The following is a 23,159-nucleotide window of genomic DNA, read 5'->3' as shown; positions in this document are numbered from 1 at the left end:
GACCACTAAATGGTAACACCCGAATACGTTTTTCAACTTGTTTAAGTTTAATCAATTCATGGTAAATGGAATGTTAAACAGATCATTAAACCAGCACAAATAAGACAGAAACACGGTGATTACACAACTTTAAACCTTAAACAGATGACAATAAAGTACCTACAAATCTGTGTTTAACCACAACAACTAGTAAGATCAGCGTTGCCAACTCCTCAGTAAGGAAAGCAGCTATTGGCTGTGCTAAAAGTCACCGGAAGACGTCATCGCCTCATTTACATAATCCACCGCAATGGACTCGGAATGAAAGAGATTAAAAAAAAGACTTTAAAAAATGCTAAATATGCTTTTAACTGCTAATAAAGTCTTCTGTTGATTCTTAGTTTGTCTTAAAATTAAAATGGTTGTGCATTGTTAAATGTTAGAATATCACATTTGCTCAAAAGACTGGAAAGTTGTGACATTGACAAGCGAACAGAATCTATTGACTGGCTCATTAACATGAACCATGTTCAATTAATGAGGCTCTCCTCTCTGCTCTGACTGCAGCTGGGACTGCTGCGCGAGGCTACTGTCAACCTGAACACCCGTGAGGAGGGGCTCATGGCAGCACCCGCTGCTCGTTGACAACATAAACTGAAGCCTGATGCCTTCTTTCATGTCTCCAAAACATCCCCAAAAAAGTTGCGACATTTGTCGCTCGTCACTTTTGGGCAAAAAAAAATGATTTAGTATTTTAAAATACATTTCTTATTGCATAAAGGTGTGGGGCATATACATATAAAACAATCACAAAACAATATTTATATTACAAAATAGAGACCCAACAAATAATTCATATAGTCAAACATTTTACAAACCCCAAAACCAGTGAAGTTGGCACGTTGTGTAAATCGTAAATAAAAACAAAATACAATAATTTGCAAACCCTTCTCAACCTATATTCAATTGAATAGACTGCAAAAAGAAGATACTTAACGTTCGAACTGGAAAATTTTATTTTTTGCAAATATTAGCTCATATGGAATTTGATGCCTGCAACATGTTTTAAAAAAAGCTGGCACTAGTGGCAAAAAAGACTGAGAAAGATGAGGAACGCTCAACAAACTTAATTGGAAAATCCCACAGGTGAACAGGCTAATTGGCAACAGGTTGGTGCCATTAATGGGTATAAAAGCAGCTTCCATGAAATGCTCAGTCATTTACAAACAAGGATGGGGCGAGGGTCACCACTTTGTGAACAAATGTGTGAGCAAATTGTCTAACAGTTTAAGAACAATATTTCTCAACGGGCTATTGCAAGGAATTTAGAGATTTCACCATCTACAGTCCGTAATATCATCAAAAGGTTCAGAGAATCTGGAGAAATCACTGCACGTAACATTGAATGCCCATGACCTTGGATACCTCAGACAGTACTGTATCAAAAAGCGACATCGGTGTGTAAAGGATATCACCACATGGGCTCAGGAACACTTCAGAAACCCACTGTCAGTAACTACAGTTTGTCACTACATCTGTAAGTGCAAGTTAAAACTCTACTATACAAAGCGAAAGCCATTTATCAACAACACCCAGAAATGCCGCCGGCTTCGCTGAGCCGAGCTCATCTAAGATGGACTGATGCAAAGTGGAAAAGTGTTCTGTGGTCTGACGAGTCCACATTTCAAATTGTTTTTGGAAACTGTGGATGTTGTGTCCTCCGGACCAAAGAGGAAAAGAACCATCTGGTTTGTTGTAGGCGCAAAGTTCAAAAGCCAGCATCTGTGATGGTAAGGGGGTGAATTAGTGCCCAAGGCATGGGTAACTTACACATCTGTGAAGGCACCATTAATGCTGGAAGGTACATACAGCTTTTGGAGCAACATATGTTGCCATATTTCAGCAAGACAATGCTAGGCCACGTGTTACAACAGCATGGCTTCATAGTAAAAGAGTGCGGGTACTAGACTGGCCTGCCTTTAGTCCAGACCTGTCTCACATTGAAAATGTGTGGCGCATTATGAAGCGTAAAATACGACACTGGAGACCCCGGACTGTTGAACAACTTAAGCTGTACATCAAGCAAGAATGTGAAATAATTCCACCTGAAAAGCTTCAAAAATTGGTCTCCTCAGTTCCCAAACGTTTACTGAGTGTTGTTAAAAGAAAAGGCCATGTAACACAGTGGTAAAAATGCCCCTGTGCCTACTTTTTTGCAATGTGTTGCTGCCATTAAATTCTAAGTTAATGATTATTTGCAAAATAAATTAAGTTTTTCAGTTCAAACATTAAATATTGTGTCTTTGCAGTCTATTCAATTCCAAATAAGTTGAAAAGGATTTGCAAATCATTGAATTCTGTTTTTATTTACGAATTACACAACGTGCCTACTTCACTGGTTTTGGGTTTTGTAATCTATAAAAGTATAATAATATTGTGTTACACACACAACAATGATGTCACACATGTTATAAGTGCTGCTGATGTTAGAATGTCACAGAAAAAGTATTGAACACAATGCATTTGCTGTTGCTGCTGCTGTTGAGCAAATTGAACATCAGGTCCTCCTCATGGATTGGAGCTTTTTGTTTCATCGGCAACAGAGAGCATTAGGGACCCAGTGGTTGCGTACAAAGTTGGGGTACTGGGAACAAGCACACTACAGCCGTGACTCGGATGATGGACGCTTGTTACGAACCAGCAACCCTGGGTTGGCTGGCACGGCCACACTACCATCTGAGCCACGTTGCCCCCCCAACTGCTGCTGTTCTCACCAGCACACCTGTGTTTTTTACACTGATACTTAGAAGAGAATCTTTCACCACACACACTGCAACTCAACACTTTTTCTTCAGTGTGTGTTCTCATGTGTACTTTCCAATCATGTCTTTGTCTATAACCTTTACAACAGACTGAACAGATAAAAGGTTTTTCTCCAGTGTGTATCAATGTGTGTTTTTCCAAAGTGTACTTCGTTGAGAATCTTCCACTACAAACTGAGCACAAGAATGGTTTTTCTCCAGTGTGTTTTCGCACGTGTGTTATTAGAGTACAACGGAATCTAAAAGTTTTGGGACAGTGAGAACATTTAAAGCGTGTGTTGTCAGTGTGACATGTCTTATCATCTTTAGAGTCTTCATCATCAGTGTCAGGAGAGTGAGACGTTGTGTCGTCACTATCTGATAGTGGAGCTAAGATCTTGTCTGCTTGTGATCCTCCACAGTGGTCTCCATCAGCTTCTGTTGTCAGGTGTTGAGTTGAGCTGCTGCTTGGAGGCTCCGCCTCTCTCTTGTCCTCACTTTCACCTTTGACCTCATCATCTTCACTCTTCACAATCACACCAATTACTGGGGACGCCTGACTGATGCTGTGTTCCTCCTCTTCTTCTTTAAAGTGGGGGGTCAGTGGGTTCTCTTCTTCTTCTTTAATGTGCAAGGACTGTGGCGCATCATCTTCCTCTTTATTGCGGGAGGGATGTGGCTCCCCCTGTTCCATCCTAAAGCTCCATTCTTGCTGCTCAGGGAGAAGATGTTTTTCTAAGACGTCTGCAGGACACGGGAAGACAAACATGCTTTAGAATCATCCAGCTTTTCTCAGTCACATGAGGCATTCAGTATGTTTACATGTACTAAAGAAAACCAAAGTCCTGTGTGAACTGGCATGAAATCTTCATTGGGGACAAACTCTTTGCAACATTATTGACAGAAAAGAAGACCAAGCCAGAGCGGAAGGACTTTTTACATGCGACAGGGTCTAAAATGTAGATTACATTATTTGATTTAGAATTGATAATGAAACCATTACAAAACGTGTTAAAAAGGCTTGTAAATGAATTGCTGAAATAAGCAGTTACATATTACATCATATCCAGTTACAGTATTTTGTCAAAACTATTATTAATCTACTTTTTAATTTACAGTTAATGTCTGGTTACTTTCTGTTGTAACATGTTTTTATCTACACTTCTGTTAAAATGTAATAAGCCCTTATTCTTCAGGTGTTTGAAACTTTACATTAGTTTTAGTGGTACTACACATTTGGGTATTGATCCAATAACAAGTAATTATATGGGCAATATTGGTTATACCAATGCTGATACTTATAATTCAAATTTTCAACGTCATTGGATGATCACATTTTTAATCACAATTATCAATCAGACAAAAACACAGGACGGTGGTGTAACAATATCAATTAAAGGCCTACTGAAATGATTTTTTTTTATTTAAACGGGAATAGCAGATCCATTCTATGTGTCATACTTGATCATTTCGCGATATTGCTATATTTTTGCTGAAAGGATTTAGTAGAGAAAATCGACGATAAAGTTCGCAACTTTTGCTCGCTGATAAAAAAAAAGCCTTGCCTGTACCGGAAGTAGCGTGACGTCACAGGAGCTAGTATTCCTCACAATTCCCCATTGTTTACAATGGAGCGAGAGAGATTCGGACCGAGAAAGTGACGATTACCCCATCTACGAATCTTTCATAGATGAGGAACGTTACAGTGAAGGACTTGAGAGGCAGTAATGGACGTATCTTTTTTCGCTCTGACCGTAACTTAGGTACAAGCTGGCTCATTGGATTCCACACTCTCCTTTTTCTATTGTGGATCACGGATTTGTATTTTAAACCACCTCGGATACTATATCCTCTTGAAAATGAGAGTCGAGCACGCGAAATGGACATTTAAAGTGACTTTTATCTCCAAGACAATACATCGGTGACACACTTAGCTACTGAGCTAACATGCTAGCATCGTTCTCAAATGAAGATAGAAACAAAATAAATAAACCCCTGACTGGAAGGATAGACAGAAGACCAACAATAATATTAAACCATGCACATGTAACTACACGGTAAAAAAATCTCAGCCTGGTAAGGCTTAACTATGCTGTTGCTAACGACGCTAAGGCTAATTTAGCAACTTAGCAACCGAACCTCACAGAACTATGTACTCTCTCCTTTTTCTATTGTGGATCACGGATTTGTATTTTAAACCATCTCGGATACTAAATCCTCTTGAAAATGAGAGTCGAGCACGCGAAATGGACATTTAAAGTGACTTTTATCTCCAAGACAATACATCGGTGACACACTTAGCTACTGAGCTAAAGTGCTAGCGTCGTTCTCAAATGAAGATAGAAACAAAATAAATAAACCCCTGACTGGAAGGATAGACAGAAGACCAACAATAATATTAAACCATGTACATGTAAATACACGGTTAAAAATTCTCAGCCTGGTAAGGCTTAACTATGCTGTTGCTAACGACGCTAAGGCTAATTTAGCAACTTAGCAACCGGACCTCACAGAACTATGATAAAACATTAGCGCTCCACCTACGCCAGCCAGCCCTCATCTTCCCATCAACAGTCGTGCTCACCTGCATTCCAGCGATCAACGGCGCGACGAAGGACTTCATCCGTGGGTTTGGCGGCAAGCATCGGCTAGGCGTCAGGGTAAGTAGTCCTTGTTGTGTTGCTGTAAGTATTGTAATGCCCCGCAGTGGAGAAGGAGTCACACAGACGAGGATGCGCTGCTCAATCGCTTTATTAACAAGCGGTAACTGGTTGTAGTTAAAAAAGTAACGCACACACATACACAAGCTGCTGTTAGCCAAAACTCACGCTCACACACACTCAAGTTCTCCGCCAACTCACTCGCGCATGCGCGTTCCCCAAACCCTTAAACACACAGTACACTAATGCAAATATCACAGATATTACAGTTTTGTACTTAGCCGCTAAGACACCAATCGATCCCACTTACAACATTCTTCTTTGCAGTCTCCATTGTTCATTAAACAAATTGCAAAAGATTCACCAAAACAGATGTCCAGAATACTGTGGAATTTTGTCGAAGAAAACAAGAGGCTTTTCTATCGGGTCCGATGGGGTCCAACCACTTCTGTTGCTTTTGTGACGTCACGCGCATAAATCATATCCAAAGGAGTTTTTCAACCGGAAGAGTGGCGGGAATTTTAAAATTGCACTTCATAAGTTAACCCGGCCGTATTGGCATGTGTTGCAATGTTAAGATTTCATCATTGATATATAAACTATCAGACTGCGTGGTTGGTAGTAGTGGGTTTCAGTAGGCCTTTAAATATTTCAACTATTTTCTTCTTTTGGGTCTGTTTTGAATTATTTGGTTGTTGCTCTTTTTTTGTCCTGTTCAGCAATTTAGGCAAATCATATTGTTGATGTAGATGTCCGTATCTGCTGTACAGATTTAGTTTACAAAAGAGAAGTGTGGAATACTTCTCTTGTTGCCTTATTTGTATTTGATTTTATTAAATGGATTTATTTCATGTTTGGCACAGCTGGGCCGGAGCAGGGGAGGACAGAAAGAAGAAAAATAGAAAGACATAGCTGAAAACAACAACAGAACAACATCAGCAAATACGATATGTAGAGATCCATCCATCCGTTTTCTACCGCTTGTCCCTTTCGAGGTCGCGGGGGTGTTGGAGCCTATCCCAGTGGCTTTTGGGCGGACAAGTCAACATGTACACATATGGCTCCCCAAGGGGATTTGTCAAATGCAGAGGACCAATTTCACCACATTAGTGTGTGTGTGACAATCATTGGTACTTTAATCTTAATCTTAATATGAAAAATGATAGCAAATTGGGCCCTGGAATGACACCACTTCGGCCCCGAGTTCAGTTCAAAACTTAGGGGACACACATTTTTGCAGCAACTTCCTAAAAACACTAAAATATTTCTGTCGTACAGAGGAACTTGGACCATGTAAACACATTAGCAGATCCTTGTGTTGACATTTTAACGTTCACTATAGAGAACACTTGTATTTTGCATAACAGGACTATTTTCTTCAGAAATGTGTAACTGACAAAATAAATAGAACAAAACCAAATGTCCACTGCAGAGGATGCTGGTTCTCAAAATAAGAATAATAGTGAAGGGAGAATGTGAGAAAATTTGGCCACCAGAACAGTTTAGTTGAAGAGCCCTGGTTTACACCAACAAGCATTCAAATAATGATATGGAAGCTGAAATAAGTCAATATTTTTTAAGTATGTGATCAAATAAAAACCTACCCATCTAATAAGTGACAGAATGTTCTCAATGAAGACACTTTAAATATGTGACACAACACATAGTATACGTCAGTAAACATCTGGAAAAGGTTTTATGTTTTTTTTAACATTATTTTTAGGCAACGTGGGACCAGTAGTGACATAATGTTTAATATTGTGGTTAATTTAGCAGCAAACAACAACACAGGATTTCCAAAAAACACCTTTAGTAGTGAGTCTAAGAGGAGCATCAATATTTGCTTTCAAAATATGGCAAATCTCCTGGGAAAATTGGTAAAAAATATGGCATTTCTCTACATCACAACAACTCACCATACTCAATTTTATAGCGGTTTATGAATTGAATACATTTTAAGGTTTCCCACAACACTGCACAAGGAAGAGAAAGGCAGTAGGGGGTGTGGCAGCTGAGAGTTGTAGTAAAAAAAACGCAACTTTTCTCAGCGGGCATGGGCTTGAGTAGTGGTTATTAGTTATCCATTTTACTAATTGTTTTTAATACTAAATATGGGTATCATACGTGTATCTATTGTATCTACTAATGTAGATATGTTGTACATATAAAGAGGCTGATACTGATATTTGTCACTATCTAACACGTCAAAGACTCGGATAAATTGCTCAATTTGCAAAGCGGACCTTGCTTTTGGAGCGGAGGCATGTCGGACAGCTGGAGGATCCAATTCCCGACTATCCTTGTTAGCTGGGTAGCTAACAAGAGAGAGACAATGTTGAGTGAAAAACAGATGTATTTATCATGTTATCCAAAGTTTGACAGCTTTGTCTAAATACATCATTATCATCACAATATATATTTTCTTTCTGTGGAAGCTACCTAGCTTTGATCTCGTTTTGTTGTTATTGACATTATTTTGACTGTCTTTTGTTGACCTCAAAATCATGTATTGGTTGTTTTTATCAGCACTTTCCCTGTCCTTGCTTTTAAGTGGACAAACATTTAATATAGTAATTATTTTGTAACAGTCTAATGAGCAACACAGTAACAGTATGAATAAATATGTGTGCATAAATGTAAAATCCAATGGCTGAATTAGAGCCAGTCTGATTAGTAACCTTTAAGATAGTGGATGACTAGTCTGCGTGGGTTCCCTCTGGGTACTCCGGCTTCCTCCCACCGCCAAAGACATGCACCTGGGGATAGGTTGATTGGCAACACTAATTTGGCCCTAGTGTGTGAATCTGAGTGTGAATGTTGTCTGTCTATCTGTGTTGGCCCTGTGATGAGGTGGCGACTTGTCCAGGGTGTACCCTGCCTTCCACCCGAATGCAGCTGAGATACCATACCATACCAACTTTATCTATAAAGCCCTTTAAAAACAACCACAGTTGAAGAACAAAGGGCTGCACACCACAAAGAAATAGAGGCAAAGTACAGACTAAAAAATAACATTTAAAACAGAAGTAAAATACACATTGAAAAAGCAAATACAAATTACCCTAAGAACAATTTGTTAGATAAAAAGCAGTTAAAAAGTGAAAAACAGTTAAAAAAGTTAAAAGTTAAAAACAGTTTAAAAATGGGTTTTAAGAAGGGTCTTAAAAATAGCCAAAGAAGGGGCCTGTCTCACATGGAGAGGGAGATTGTTCCGGAGTTTGGGACCCAAAACAGAGATAGGCTCCAGCACCCCCCGCGACTCCAAAAAAGGGACAAGCGGTAGAAAATGGATGGATGGATAGTCCACTATCAAAGTAGTGGTTAGTTGCAGTCCTAGTAACTAGCAAAATAAACCTAGTTGTCAGCAGACCAGACAATTGTTGTTTCAACCTTCTGTGCATCTGCTCAGCACAGACAAGATCACCTGTACACAGTATCACTACATGCTAGTTTAGCCGCTACCAAAACAACTAGCCCAGGGTCGGGTTGCGCAATATAGACGATATGCAATAAAAATTATATGAATTTAATATAAGATGGAGCTTTTGTTATTACTGTGATATCGTGGTAATGCATGTTGATGACACATTCTAGCTGTGTCCCACACATTTGACAACAACAAGCACATTGTAGCATTCTTGCTAGCGGCTAACATGCCTCCACAGTACAAAGCCACATCTAAGTCAGCATTCCTCGTCTTCATAGCGTCAAACTGTGTTTCTTACAAGTAACATTATCACTGGAGGACAAGGAATAGATAAACATGCTACACTACACACTGTTGGGGGGAAAGCTAACAAACTAGTGCTCTTGAATGCATACAAAAGTGGCAGATCAATACAAAACACGTTTACGTTCAACACTACAGTGATTAGATTGATATTTGTTATTACCACATAATATATTGCCATACTTGTTATTGTTTACAAACTCTGCAAATAAGTCCCAGGACACAAGAAGACTTTAAGGGCAAAAACCAAAGAGTTTAAATCAGAGCCAATAAAATATTTAATTGATATTGTTAAACTTCCATTCTGTGTTTTTGTCTGATTAGAATTGTGATCAAAATGATTTTGAAAATCAAAATCAAAATGAATAGTGCCCCTGTAAGTACTTGGTATTGGATCCATACCCAAATGTGTAATATCACTAAAACTTTATTACATTTACTTATGTTAAAATGTAATAAAGTGATTATTACATTTTAACATAAGTGTAGATAGAAACATGTTACAACAGAAAGTAACCAGATATTAACTGTACATTAACAAGTAAATTAATAATTATTGTTTTGACAAAATAATACAAGTAGAAATTACACAATATGTTAGGAGCAAATTAGGAGCCTTTGTAACCTGTTTTGAAATTATTCTATTATCATTCGTATACCAAATTAGGGCTGCACAACTAAACAAATTTTAATCAACATCACAATTTTGGCTGCTATGATTAAATGAGAGTGATTGTCTGTGATATTAACATTAAAAAGCGGGCTTTGCTTCATATCAAATCAAGCACTTTCACAACTGCAGCGGCATAGAACAGCCCAGTGAAGTGCCATCGTGTGCACGCGACGCCTGAGACCATTGTGTGCGAGCACAACACACTATATCACCATGCGGAACTGAAACATTAACATTATGACTTCTATTAATATTAACATTAACTAACTTTTCCCGATGTTACTGGACCCGGGCCTAATGGAGGCTCAAGGTTACAAACTAAAGGCCTACTGAAATGACATTTTTTTATTCAAACGGGGATAGCAGATCCATTCTATGTGTCATACTTGATCATTTTGCGATATTGCCATATTTTTGCTGAAAGGATTTAGTAGAGAACATTGACGATAAAGTTCGCAACTTTTGGTCGCTGATAAAAAAAGCCTTGCCTACCGGAAGTAGCGTGACGTCACAGGTTGAAAGGCTCCTCACATTTCCCCATTGTTTACACCAGCAGCGAGAGCGATTCGGACCGAGAAAGCGACGATTACCCCATTAATTTGAGCCAGGATGAAAGATTCGTGGATGAGGAACGTGAGAGTGAAGGACTAGAGTGCAGTGCAGGACGCATCTTTTTTCGCTCTGACCGTAACTTAGGTACAAGCTGGCTCATTGGATTCCACACTCTCTCCTTTTTCTATTGTCGATCACGGATTTGTATTTCAAACCACCTCGGATACTATACCCTCTTGAAAATGAGAGTCGAGAACGCGAAATGGACATTCACAGTGACTTTTATCTCCACGACAATACATCGGCGAAGCACTTTAGCTACGGAGCTAACGTGATAGCATCGGGCTTAACTGCAGATAGAAACAAAAGAAATAAACCCCTGACTGGAAGGATAGACAGAAAATCAACAATACTATTAAACCATGGACCTGTAACTACACGGTTAATGCTTTCCAGCCTGGTGAAGCTTAACAATGCCGTTACTAACGACACCATTGAAGCTAACTTAGCTACGGGACCTCACAGAGCTATGCTAAAAACATTAGCTATCCACATACGCCAGCCAGCCCTCATCTGCTCATCAACACCCATGCTGACCTGTGTTCCAGCGATCGACGGAGCAACGAAGGACTTCACCCGATCATTGATACGGTCGACGGCTAGCGTCGGATAGCGCGTCTGCTATCCAAGTCAAAGTCCTCCTGGTTGTGTTGCTGCAGCCAGCCGCTACTACACCGATCCCACCTACAGCTTTCTTCTTTGCAGTCTTTATTGTTCATTAAACAAATTGCAAAAGATTCACCAACACAGATGTCCAGAATACTGTGGAATTTTGCGATGAAAACAGCTTTTTGTATTGGATACAATGGTGTCCGAATACTTCCGTTTCAACGATTGACGTCACGCGCATACGTCATCATACATTGATAACGTATTGGCATGTGTTGCAATGTTAAGATTTCATCATTGATATATAAACTATCAGACTGTGTGGTCGGTAGTACTGGCTTTCAGTAGGCCTTTAAGACTTCTTCACAGATTTTGTAAGAATTTTCTAAGACCTTAAAATTGATAATTCGATTTTAAGACTTTAAGTCTACGAGCATGAACTGATGAAGCCTACTCAGATGAGAAGCCAAACGTCTTCTAAAATAAACTGAACAGTCCAGTTGTGATGGGTTGAATGCCCTGAGAATTAAATGATATCTGGATGTTGTGCTTACTTGGACTGTGTTGAAGGTGTGAGGACTCAGGTGGTTTGTCTTCATGGTCTTCAGTCTTCAAAGAGACAACAGTCAGTGGAAACTTGGTGAGATCAGCCTTCTGCTGCCCTGGAAGACACTCTCCCTCCTGAGTGATCCACACTTCCTCCTCTTCCTCTTTAATGTGGGGGGGCTGTGGCTCCTCCTCTTCCTCTTTAATGTGGAGGCGCTGCTGGACGCCTGTTGGGTGAATAAGTAAATACAAATAATAGAGAAGAGACCGTTTTCGACTGACACTGTTAACACAATGAAATTGTTTATGTTCTTTTGTGTGTTGTGTTAAAAGTGTGTAGCTAAACAACCAATTAAAACATGGGAAATACTTATTTTTGTCTCAGCCACTAAAATTACTTTAATAGTGGTACAGTGAGTAAAAACAGGCTTGGACGTATCGGAGGGCTTATAAAACCTTTTAAAAGCCTTTATAAGTACATAAGTAGGCATTTATAACTTTATAGTCACTGGCGTGAAGTGCATACCCATTTTTTATATACACTCGTTGACCTATTACACCTAAACCTTATCTCTAACTTATATCTGTAAGTGCCAGGTAAAACTCTACCATGCAAAGCGAAAGCCATTTATCAACAACACCCAGAAACGCTAGGCCTGAGCTCATCTAAGATCGACTGATGCAAAGTCGAAAATTGTTCTGTGGTCTGTCTGACGAATCTACATTTCAAATTGTTTTTGGAAACTGTGGACGTCGTGTCCTCCGGACCAAAGAGGAAAAGAACAATCCGAATTGTTATAGGCGCACAGTTGAAAAGCCAGCATCTGTGATGGTATGGGTGTGTATTAGTGCCCTAGGCATGTGTAACTTACACCATTAATGCTGAAATGTACATAAAGGGTTTTGGAGCAACATACACTATATTGCCAAAAGTATTTGGCAACCCATCCAAATGATCAGAATCAGGTGTCCTAATCACTTAGCCCTGCCACAGGTGTATAAAATCAAGCACATAGGCATGGAGACGGTTTCTACAAATATTTGTGAAAGAATGGGCTGCGCTCAGGAGCTCAGTGATTTCCAGCGTGGAACTGTCATAGGATGCTACCTGTGCAACAAATCCAGTCGTGAAATTTCCTGGCTTTAAAACATTCCAAAGTCAACTGTCGGCTTTATTATAAGAAAATGGAAAAGTTTGGGAACAACAGCAACTACAGTGGTAGGCCACGTAAACTGACAGAGGGGTCAGCGGATGCTGAAGCGCATAGTGCAAAGAGGTCGCCGACTTTCTGCACAGTCAGTTGCTACAGAGCTCCAAACTGACCTTCCAATTAGCCCACGTACAGTACGCAGAGAGCTTCATGGAATGGGTTTCCATGGCCGAGCAGCTGCATCTAAGCCATACATCACCAAGTCCAATGCAAAGCATGGGATGCAGTGGTGTAAAGCACTCTAGAGCAGTGGAGACGCGTTTTCTGGAGTGATGAATCACGCTTTTCCATCTGGCAATCTGACGGACCAGTCTGGGTTTGGACGTTTCCAGGAGAACGGTACATTTCGGACTGCATTGTGCCGAGTGTGAAATTTGGTGGAGGAGGAATTATGGTGTGGGGTTGTTTTTCAGGAGTTGGGCTTGGCCCCTTAGTTCCAGTGAAAGGAACTTTGAATACTCGAGGATACCAAAACATGTTGGACAATTCCATGCTCCCAACCTTGTTGGGTACAGTTTGGAGCGGGCCCCTTCGTCTTCCAACAAAGCAAGGTCCATAAAGACGTGGATGACAGAGTCTGGTGTGGATAAACCTGACTGGCCTGCACAGACTCCTGACCTGAACCCGATAGAACACATTTGGGATGTATTAGAACGGAGACTGAGAGCCAGGCCTTCTAGACCAACATCAGTTTGTGACCTCACCAATACACTTTTGGAAGAATGGTCAGAAATTCCTATAAACACAATATGCAACCTTGTGGACAGCCTTCCCAGAAGAGTTGAAGCTGCAATAGCTGCAAAGGGTGGACCAACATCATATTGAACCCTATGTTTTAGGAATGGAATGGCACTTCAAGTTCATATGTTAGTCAAGACAGGTGGCCAAATACTTTTGGCAATATAGCGTATGTTGCCATCCAAGCAAGGTCTTTTCATGGACGCTCCTGCTTATTTCAGCTAGACAATGCCATGCCCCATTCTGCATGTGTTACAACAGCGTGGCTCTGTAGTAGAAGAGTGCGGGTACTAGACTGGCTTGCTTGTAGTCTAGACCTGTCCCCCATTGAAAATGTGTGTCAAATTATGAGTCGTGAAATACCACAACGGAGACCCCGGACTGTTGAACAACTTAAGCTGTACATCAAGCAAGAATGGGAAATAATTACAGCTGAAAAGCTTAAAAAATTGGTCCCCTCAGTTCCCAAACGTTTACTGAGTGTTGTTAAAAGGAAAGGCCATGTAACACAGTGGTAAAAATGCCCCAGTGCCAACTTTTTTGCAATTTGTTGCTGCCATTCAATTCTAAGTTAATGATTATTTGCAAAAAAAAAAGTTTCTCAGTTCGAACATTAAATATCTTGTCATTGCAGTGTATTCAATTGAATATAAGTTGAAAAGGATTTGCAAATCATTGTATTGTTTTTATTTACCATTTACACAAAGTGCCAACTTCACTGGTTTTGCGTTTTGTCCAACAAAATGTTGTTGTCAGCACAAAACAGTTCAAGATTAGACAAACAAACACTGTACAAGGGTTACAGAACAGGACCACTGATGGGTCGCCAGAAGGTGCCCCATAAAAGGTGGGAAAAAGGTAGACGCTGGGGGAGTATGAGTAAAAAATGGTTTATCTCAGACTGTGCTCTTGAAGGGGCCCAGTCTAGAGTGTGAAAAAAACTCCATAGCAAAGCACATATACATATTACAACATACAACCTGAGACTTGCAAAGAGGGGTGAGGGGGTGGGCATCCGGCCAGAAGCTGCCAGCCACTACGGGCACTGCTTCGTTCGTCATACCACATGGGGTGAAGCGTCGAAGGTGTGGGGTATGTGTGGTGTGTATTTTTTGTGGATATGTGTGTGTGTAAGCCTGCAGAATGTCTCTGTTCTGCGACCTTAGTGGTCTTGCAACCACCAGTCAGTCCAAAGACAACAACATGTGTGGAATGTTTTGTTTGCGAGCGAAAATACAATTTGCTTTTCACTCTTGTCTCTATCTGGTCCTCAAATTCATCCTGCAGGGCAGACGTTATCTAAATCACAAGAGTGTCTACAGTTCTGCCCGCATCCTCCAATCATTTGTGGCAGCTTTAGGGTACGTTGAAGGCTGCCAGCATCTTCCAATTTGTCGACAAACCAGAGCAACGCTTACTCGAATCAGCAAATGTAAATTCGGTATTGTTGGCTCTTTTTAAATGGTTATTTATCGGATTTCATGGGCGGAATAGCAGAGCTCCCATTAGCTCCGCTGTGAGTTAACTTTTATTAACATTTATTAAATATTTAGAATACATTAAAAAAAATCCACCTGTCGTCGTGTCTTTCATAATGATTGTGAACAAAATTCCCCCCAAAAGGTGCCTTTCCCCTTTAAAGATAATGGAAATTAAAAACAATTCTCATTAGAAGCATTTAAGTCTCATCTTAAAACTCATTTGTATACTCTAGCCTTTAAATAGACTCCCTTTTTAGACCAGTTGATCTGCCGTTTCTTTTCTTTTCTTTTCTACTCTGCTCCGGGGTGGACCGCTAGCCTGTCCATCAGATGGGGACATCTCTACGCTGCTGACCCGTCTCCACTCGGGATGGTTCCCGCTGGCCCCACCATGGACTGGACTTTCGCTGATGTGTTGGACTTTCACAATATTATATCAGACCCACTCGACACCGAGGATGTCGTTGTGGCTTGTACAGCCCTTTGAGACACTAGTGATTTAGGGCTATATAAATAAACATTGATTGATTGATTGATTGATTGATTGATTACAAAACTACTTAAAAAACATTTATACTATATTTTTGTCATGATACAAAACACTTTTCTTCATGGTCATTTTGTAGGCTTGGCCAAAAGGAATTCTTACCCAAACATATTTTACTATGTGGTGTTTTTATGGAGTATGTCCATCAACACTTCCTCTTTAGAACACAGCTCCCACATTCACCTGGAGACCATCCACGACACGATGGAGGAAAGCCAGTTACTTTTATGTTCTTTTAATAAATCAAGTTTTGACTACTTTACTTATTGAAAGATGATTGACAGTACATTTTAACTTTCACTTTTTGATACATGTTGGTCAGAATTAGGAAGTTAGCCATTTAACGATGAATTATATTGATTATAGTAAAGTATACTTGACGACAGTGTAAGTTTTGTTTAAACATGTTGATACACATTTTTACAAACTGAGAGGAACATCAACCTTTCATAAATATTGTCTGTCTGAAACTGTCTTGTTTTTATGACCAATATAAAAACAAAGCTGTGCATAATCCTCACATGACAATCCACCTTCCTATAGACTACATGTTTAAGAATACTGCTAATAATTAACCATAACGTTAGTAGACATGTGAGAGTGAGAAGTAAACAAACCTGTTCTGTGTAACACAACTTGATGTTTCTTGAAAACAGCGTCCAGTAGTTGATGTTGTCGCTCGGTCTCTTTTGTTGGAGAAAGTTCCTCCTCGTACTCTGCTATCGATCTTTCGCACATTTTCACACAATCACAACACTTTACACTCACACTTGATCTCTGCTTAGCAATGTGTTGATCACTTCCGCGTCTCTTTGTTAGCAGCTAACTAGCTAAGCAAACTAGCAAGCTAAGTTAGCAAGCTAAGCTAGTATGGGAAGCAACAAAGTGCGCTTAAACTAATGTATCCAGACCCAAACAATTATTAACGATTTGTACTGCACTAAAAGCACATGTGTGTACATGTTCGTGCTGATTATGAAAAAAAAACACTATAACAACCATAAGAACGTATTTTCCATCAAACGCCATTTTGTTTTTCTTCGTCCTGCTTAGTTCACGCGCAGTGTTGTCAGATCTCGCGAGAACCTGTGGAACCTGTGGAAGGCAGCAATACGCCTAAAACAGGGGTCGGTAACCTAACCCAAAATGTTAAAAGATATATGGGACCAAGAAAAACAAAACAAAAATCTGTCAAGCGCTGCAAAAAATAAAAAGCCTTATATAAGCCTTATAATGAAGGCAACACATGCTGTAAGTGTCTATATTAACTATGTTAGCATACTATCAAAATTACTAAGTTAGCAAAATACATATTGAGCATTCATGATTAAATGTTTATTTTCCCTGCATCGCATCCTGGAGAGAATGACGCACCACGTGACTACTCAGCAGAGCCGGCCCAAGGCATAAGCGTACTAAGCGCTTGCTTAGGGCCCCGCGGCCACCAGGGGGCCCCCAAAAGCAGTTAACAAAAAAATATTATTTATTAAAAGAGACATGTGAACAAATGAACACTGAAGTAGTGCTGAAACAGAAGAGGTTGCGAACCACAAAAAGGCACTTTGCCTATGAGATGACTGATGAGCCACAATCTGATGCCATGAAGAGGCTGGAAGTAACCTTTTTTAATGTTGTGGTAGACCAGGGGTGGGCAATTAATTTTTACCGGGGGCCGCATGAGCAACCCGAGCACTGCTGGAGGGCCACATCGACAATATTTCAATTAAATTTTGCTCAATATTATTTTTGATATATACCGTAAGATAAATAATAATAATAATAATAATAATAATAATAATAATAATTAATAATAATAATGATACTTTCATTTAACCTAACTTAACTTTATACCAAAAGCACTGCTTTGGAAATCATTTGTATCCCTTTCAGAGATCACATTTAGTTCCCCTTAAACATCCTCATGTTGCACAATGAAATGTAAGCATAGGATGAAGTGTGCATTCCTGTAACTTTCTCAAGTAACAGCATGCCATGATTTATATAAATAAATTAACATGAATAATAAATGACAGTAAAATAAGCACACGTATGACTGAGGAGTCATAGTGTAACTTTGTGTGGTGTTTGAGTTGTCCGACTTTTTGTGAGGCCATAAACGCACCAGTGGTTTAGTGGTATGCGTGTTGGTTACAGATGACAAGGTGGTTTTGGCCTGGTTTGTACGGCAGAAAATGACTAGTTTTTCGAGATAGGAGTGTTTTACTCATGTTTTTGGTGTGGTTATGGCCGAATATAAACAGTTTTGCTCAATAAAGTGATCGATATAATTCCTGTCCTCGAAGCATCTCGATAGACGTTACAATAATTAAACGGTGTTCAAATGAACGGTGTTGACGAACACCGTTAGGGCCGCTTGTTGTCATTGTCACTCAAAGTTGCATTGCAAAATTACACAGAATAAATGTGTTTATTTTGTTTAGAATTCAGATGGGATTTGATTTGGTGCGCGGCATATATTTGCTGTGCGCAGAGGACGCTTGAGCAGTGCGCAATTGCGCAGGCGCGCACCTTAGAGGGAACGTTGCTTGGCAGTCCATGTCTTGTTGAAAACACGCCATTCGTCATCAACTTTTCTCTTTTTAGTGTCTCGGGTGTAAACCGTGCATCACTTGTCGCTGTGCACCTTCACTCACAGGTTACACACGGACATACGCACATAAATAACACTTTTCAAAATAAAAGCAGCACAATTATATTGCTCGCACGACATAGATGTTTTTTCAACTTTATTTTGTAATTTGTGATTGCAGCTGTTCACATTTACTCACAATCACGCACGCACATACGCCCACACGGAAGTAATACAAATAACGCTTTTCAAAACAAAAGCAGCACCGTTGTATTGCACACTCGACATAGATACTTTTTTAGATGTATTTTGTAATTTATGATTGGCCTCACGCGGGGCGGACAGGGGCGCACAAAGGGCCGGATGTGGCCCGCGGGCCGCAGAATGCCCAGGTCTGTGTACCATCCAGTCTTTGGAGGACCGCTTTCAGTCTGTAGGGGAGGTTAGAAGCATTTTTGGAGTGCTTTTCAACTTTAGCCAACTTGATGCACAGGCAAGGAAGGACCAGTGTAAAGTTCTCAGAGACAAACTCACCTTTGGAGAACAGTTTGATATTAATGGGAGTGCACTGGCCACAGAGATGGAGAACCTTCCAGAACTCCCTAGATCACAGATGACCCCCTTTGAATTGCTCACTTACCTCTCTCGAAATTAGATCTGTGAGTTGTACCCAAATCTTTGGGTAGCTCTGCGGATAGCCTGCACTCTTCCTGTGACTGTTGCATCTGCAGAGCGGAGCTTTTCCAAGCTGAAATTAATAACAAACTACTTGAGATCTTCCATGGCTCAAGAAAGACTGAGTGGACTGGCAGTGATTAGTATTAATAACAAAGTCGGCCATCAGATTTCTTACAGTGATGTCATAAATGACTTTGCCTCCAGAAAAGCCAGGAAGCACAGGTTTTAAGGAGTGGGTGGAGTGGTGTGGGTGGTGAAGAACAGAGGAACAAAACTGTGATGTGATGGTCAAATGTGTGAATTAAGGACCTTAATTTAAGGTAGTTTATTTAGATTTTTTCCGCAAACATTTTTTGCACATCGTTATGTACATTCACATAGTTTTAATATGTAGTAACTTTATATTTGTTTGTAAACCGTTATGTTACCTTGTTTCTGGTAACTCTGTTCATTAATATTATTTAAGTATTTGCTTGATATTTAATTTAATTATGTTGTTTTTTTGTACAATTGAATTTGTTCCTTTTTATATATTTAAGTGATTTTATTGTTGCACTTTATTGTTTTTCTTGCACTACGAATTATTTTTGCTCATTGCTGTTTCCGGTTTTTGTTACCAAAAATAATAAAGTGAATCAGAATCAGCTTTATTGTCCAGTAATGTTTAACACACATGGAATTTAACTTCAGTAGACTGCGCTTTCTTTGTACAAAGTAAACATTAAATATGAACAATTAACTAAAAATATAAACTAGTAATTAAAGACTAATATGTACAAGACTGATGAGACAAGATGACACTTTTACTGTAAATACAAAGCTTTATCACTTGGACTGTTCAACCCCAGGCCACTCTTGTAGCTGAATGTTTTCTACATTTTAAGATTAGGAACCATATGTGGCACTCTGGACATCATTTGTTCATTCATTGGTATTATTTATGTTCTTAACTGGGCCACCCCCATATCTTTATAAATGACATGTCATTTGTAAAGACATGCCAGGCTGACAATAGGATAATGTAAACAACACTGCCAGAGCCGCAATTAGTTTATAGTAGGTGTGTGAATGATCAACAATCAATATTATTGGCAGAAGTAGAGGGCCCCAAAATCAAATTTTGCTTAGGGCCCCATGGAGGCTTGGGCCGGCACTGCTACTCAGAGTAGTACTCTGCTGCACGGTGGTGCTTTAACTTCAACTTCCTTTACAATATTAATCTAGTATGTTTCGTTGCATTGATGAAATTATAGAAATACAATAAAGAAATCAGATTTTTGATGTCATTTTTATTTTGAGTATTCGAAAAAACAACAAAATGGAACGTGCATAATAGGCCTCCTGTCATTTCAGACCTCCCAATGGAAATAAAATGCAGCCCTCTTCAATGCTCAATAATTCAGAACATTCCTCTTCTCTTTGCTCCCTTATCTGGACAAAAGACAGAGTGCAACAAAACACAGCCTGCAATCTTTTTCTTCTTCGTTTGAACAAAGATGTTGATTAGAGGTGTACCCACTATACTGCTGGGTTTATACACACACACCATAATAATAACCGTATGTTGAAGCACATCGGCTTCATAGCTTACCAAAGTCGTACTAAAACATTTTGATAGATTTTTGAGCGCCATGTTTAATGTTCTATATTTTCAATGGAACATTTAAAATGTTGGTGTTGTTTACTTGAGGCCCAGCACAGTGCAGGCTACACTTATCTCTTATGTTTGACTGCCATCTACTGGTCACACTTATCATTACACCATGTACCAAATAAAATAGCTTCGAGGTGGGTGAGCTCAACCAAACTTTTTCCTTACATTAGGCGCACTGGATTATAAGGCGCACTGTCGATTTTTGAGAAAAACAATGATTTTAAGTGCGCCTTACAATCCGGAAAATACGGTACTCCAAATGCATATTTCTTCATGTTCCTATAACTGTCAGGAAGAGCATTCCATGTTTTGTTTTTTTTGGTGTTTTTTTTATGTCCTGCCCAGCTTCTCAGGCAAATCATATAGTTGATGTAGATGCCCATATCGGATGTTCAGATTTACTTTACAAAAGAAAAGTGTAGGATACTTCTCTTGTTGCCTTATTTGTATTTTGACTTTATTAAATGTATTTATATTATCATTTGATGCAGCCGGGCCGGAGCAGGAGGGGATAGAAAGAGAAAAAAAGGAAGACAGAGGGGGGAATTGTGGGGACAAGAGGGGGATTAAACAGAGAGACAAAAACAACAACAGCAAACACAACAACAACAACAACAACAACAACAACAACAGAGCAACATCAGCAAATACGACATTTAAAAATATGATGGTAAAAGTAATAGCAAATAAGCAGTTAGCAAAAATTAAAAATAATACAGAAATGATGAGCATTATTACACTAAAAATGGAGCAATATGAATACCAATAGAAATAGTGCTATTGATAACAAACAATACCAACACTTTACCTTTATTATCAACAATACATTCCAGGTTTCAAACACATACAGTATTTCTCGGGTGTTAGGAGGCTTTCGATTTCGCTCCATTTGTGGCTTTGGACAAGCTGGGCTTTCTGGCGAGTGACGTCTTCAAGCTCGGCTGTCAGACTTTTGAACTTGAACACCCGTAAATCTTTGTCACCTATCTCGGCCATTTCCATTTCGAGGTCAGCTTGATTTACCCCCAGGAATGTGTTCAACAAGGACGGGTCAATCTCCAGGGGTGTGACGGGAAAAGATAGTGATATGTTTTCCTTTCGGAACTCGCTAAATCTGCTCCCAAATGCAGTTTGCATATCAATGATCGCACCTTGTAAATAATCACCGCTGAGTGTGTGATCATGATGGGCTTCTGTGAACTCTCTCAGGGAGCTCCAAGGTTTCTCGTTGTCATCCCATTGGGTTGAGTTTTTACTTGCCCTGATGTGGGATCTGAGCCGAGGATATCGTTGTGGCTTGTGCAGCCCTTTGAGACACTCGTGATTTAGGGCTATATAAGTAAACATTGATTGATTGAATGATTGATTGAAAACAACTTCCAGTGTATCCCCGCTCCTGGACACTTTTATTCAGCATGTTTAGGTGACTTGTCATATCCACTATGCGGTGCAGTTTTTCCAGCCACTCGGTATCTTGCAGTTGCGGGTAGTTCAGGTCTTTGCTTTTCAGGAATGTTTTCACGTGTTCTAAACAACCAACAAAGCAACGCAAAACCTCACCCCTGGACAGACACCGGACTTTGTTGTGAAGTGAATTAATTAACTCATATTATGTTCTACATATGGTGAATGTTCATATTCATCTCGGAGAAAGCAAACCACCAAATTTGAGTAAACAGTGGTATTTTAGTTTGAGCACATGATAAGATAAGGCCCCTTAGTTTGATATTCGCAGGGGGATTGGGTCACTTCTCCTAGGAAAAAGGCCCTAATAGGGATTTCGGAATGCAAAAGTGATCGCTATATCCTTTAGAGGAAACTACATGTCTAGCTCAAGGCCAACATTTGAATGATGACTTAAAGCAGTTGTTTTCCAGACACTTACACACAAACATCTCCTTTTATGGTCAGGGTGTGCTGTCCTGACTCACACACACACAGACACAGGAAGGAGGAATATAAAACTGATGGTTTGGCTTCTCCAAGGCAGGAGTCCTCCATTTTTTTGACTTAGATTCCTCCGGATATTGCAGACCTGTTTAAAGGACGCTCGCTTGTAATTAACAACTTTTGGTTCAGTTAAGCGTCTCCGACGTCTCTTTTGATCCAGCTACGCAGCCGCGTTGTCCCTCGGCCAGTGAGGCGCGACAAGACCAGAATTACACTTCAGTTGTGTAGCAGGAGATCGGAATATTCACTGTCAACTTCATCTAGCAATGTACAGAACTGACGTGGTTTAATGCTTTTGCAATGATCTTGTTCACCATCTGGATGACAGCACATATCTGTAGTAAAGTCACAAAGCCCTTTTGTGATCCTCTCATACTGGGTGCCCCATCTGTAGCCACTGAAATCAGGCGGTTGGTGTTTATTCCATTGTTATTCAAACACTTCAGCACAGCCTCACATACTGTATGTCCTTCCCCCGTGTTTGGCCTTTCAGTGGTATTCATTTGATGATTTCTTCTTGCGGCCCATCAGCGTTCAAATTCCTGCATAACTGCGCTGTCTGTTCAATATGGATCACATCACACGACTCATCACAGGCAATTGAGAATGCTGGAGCTGTGTTAATGTCCTCGATTTGCTGATTGGTGATGCTGCCTGCCATTTTAATGGCCCTTTCTTTCACTGTCTTTGAGGAGAAAGG

The 23,159-nt window shown here is 39.9% G+C and overlaps 1 protein-coding gene across 1 annotated transcript; it reads right to left on the bottom strand.

The window, feature by feature from the left end:
- Positions 1-300: 300 nt before the first annotated feature.
- Positions 301-16,620, bottom strand: LOC133652986 (zinc finger and SCAN domain-containing protein 31-like). The gene is made up of 3 exons (XM_062051962.1): positions 16,205-16,620; positions 11,619-11,837; positions 301-3,524 (listed from the first exon to the last, which is right to left on the bottom strand). The coding sequence occupies exons 1-3, from the start codon at positions 16,323-16,325 to the stop codon at positions 2,548-2,550; spliced, it is 1,317 nt and encodes a 438-aa protein (XP_061907946.1). The 5' UTR covers positions 16,326-16,620; the 3' UTR covers positions 301-2,547.
- Between the last annotated feature and the right edge of the window lie 6,539 nt (positions 16,621-23,159).

The sequence above is a fragment of the Entelurus aequoreus genome, linkage group LG07 (genome assembly GCF_033978785.1).
Source record: "Entelurus aequoreus isolate RoL-2023_Sb linkage group LG07, RoL_Eaeq_v1.1, whole genome shotgun sequence".
In the NCBI taxonomy this organism is placed as follows: domain Eukaryota; kingdom Metazoa; phylum Chordata; class Actinopteri; order Syngnathiformes; family Syngnathidae; genus Entelurus; species Entelurus aequoreus.
Note: the sequence above shows the minus strand (reverse complement) of the source record. Positions and strands in the feature narration are given on the sequence as shown.